The sequence below is a fragment of the Phalaenopsis equestris genome, unplaced genomic scaffold (genome assembly GCF_001263595.1).
Source record: "Phalaenopsis equestris unplaced genomic scaffold, ASM126359v1 Scaffold201898, whole genome shotgun sequence".
Classification (NCBI taxonomy): domain Eukaryota; kingdom Viridiplantae; phylum Streptophyta; class Magnoliopsida; order Asparagales; family Orchidaceae; genus Phalaenopsis; species Phalaenopsis equestris.
Genome location: NW_018221630.1, coordinates 1 through 1285, shown reverse-complemented (window position 1 = coordinate 1285; position 1285 = coordinate 1). Strand labels below are relative to the sequence as shown.

Below are 1285 nucleotides of genomic sequence, written 5' to 3'. Positions count from 1 at the left end.
CTGCCGCTCCTCTGCCCTTTTTTGCCGTCGCTGCCGCCTCCGGATGTATTTTCTTCTTCAGCATCCTCTTTATCATCTGTCACATCACCACGCCAACGGTCGAAAATTATAAACTTCGCTGCACAGAACACAAATTCAAGCGAAAAAAACCATCAAAGAATGCTTAGAAAACATTACTCTCTGTATCCTTTCAGTAGCAGCTGGACTCTGTAACTCTGATAATTCCAATTCTCCCCCCTTCTTCCTCTTCTCCTTTCCACCTTTCTTCAAATCCGAAGCAGATGTGCTTTTCGACGTTGAGCCGGTAACAGCTGGAGGCTGATCGCACCAATTGACAGCTCGCTCGATGGCTAACAGATCCCCAAGCGTCGTTCTCTCCTTCCTCTCCATGTCTTCCTTCAGCAAGGGCTCAGCCATTATCTTCTCTTCAGCAGCATGCACCTTAACGGCAGAGTGCTCTGTTTTCATCACCAACGATTCAGTTACCGGCGGTGTCAGAGCTATTCGTGTCGGGAGCTTTGCCGCCGCCTGAATGTCTTTCTCCGGCAAATCCAGCGTTGGCTCTTCAGGGGCGTGAGGGAGAAAGAGTGGGTGAGAATAGCCGAGAGTGCCGATGGTGAGGATACCGGCGAGATTAACGTGGAGGAGGAGTGGTGTTTCGCTGTCCGGCTCAGTTCCGACCGCTGCATGGTGGTGGGCCGGATCGATTCGATCCACGGCGTCATGTTCGAAAGCTACATTGAGAAGAAAACAGATTACAGAGGAGAATTATTTGCACAACTAGACCTTTTTTTGGGAGCATTTTGGTTGGCTGTTTGCCGCAAATAACATTCTTATGCGGGTAGGGAATACGGGATTTCGTCTAGATGCGGATGCTTTTTCATTCATGATATTATATTTTAAAATTTGAATTATATTTTTGTAAAGCTTTTTTTTTCTAGATTTATGAAAAAAAAATGATAAAAATATAGCTATTTTGAACACAATTTTTTTTATATATATACTTGAGTCTAGATTATTATTTTCACATTAAATATTAAATTAAAAAAAATACCAAAACTTATAATATAATGAATATGTTTTGAAGATATCCATATGAAATATAAAAACATTTATGAAATTACTTAATTTATAATTTACGTCAATCATTTTAAAAAATATATAATATATATAAAAAAGTCATGTTAAAAACAAGAGAAGGATATTGATGACTTCCCATAATAATTATTTTCGCCTTTCAAACATCAATGCTCGTTATATTGATTCTTGAGCACGCATATCTTAT

The 1285-nt window shown here is 39.8% G+C and overlaps 1 protein-coding gene across 1 annotated transcript; it reads right to left on the bottom strand.

The window, feature by feature from the left end:
• Position 1: 1 nt before the first annotated feature.
• Positions 2 to 768, bottom strand: LOC110036044 (the record flags this gene model as incomplete). Its single annotated transcript, XM_020740389.1, has 2 exons — positions 2 to 76; positions 178 to 768. Coding segments are annotated over 2 exons (666 nt in total), but the record flags the coding sequence as incomplete, so codon positions are not given.
• Between the last annotated feature and the right edge of the window lie 517 nt (positions 769 to 1285).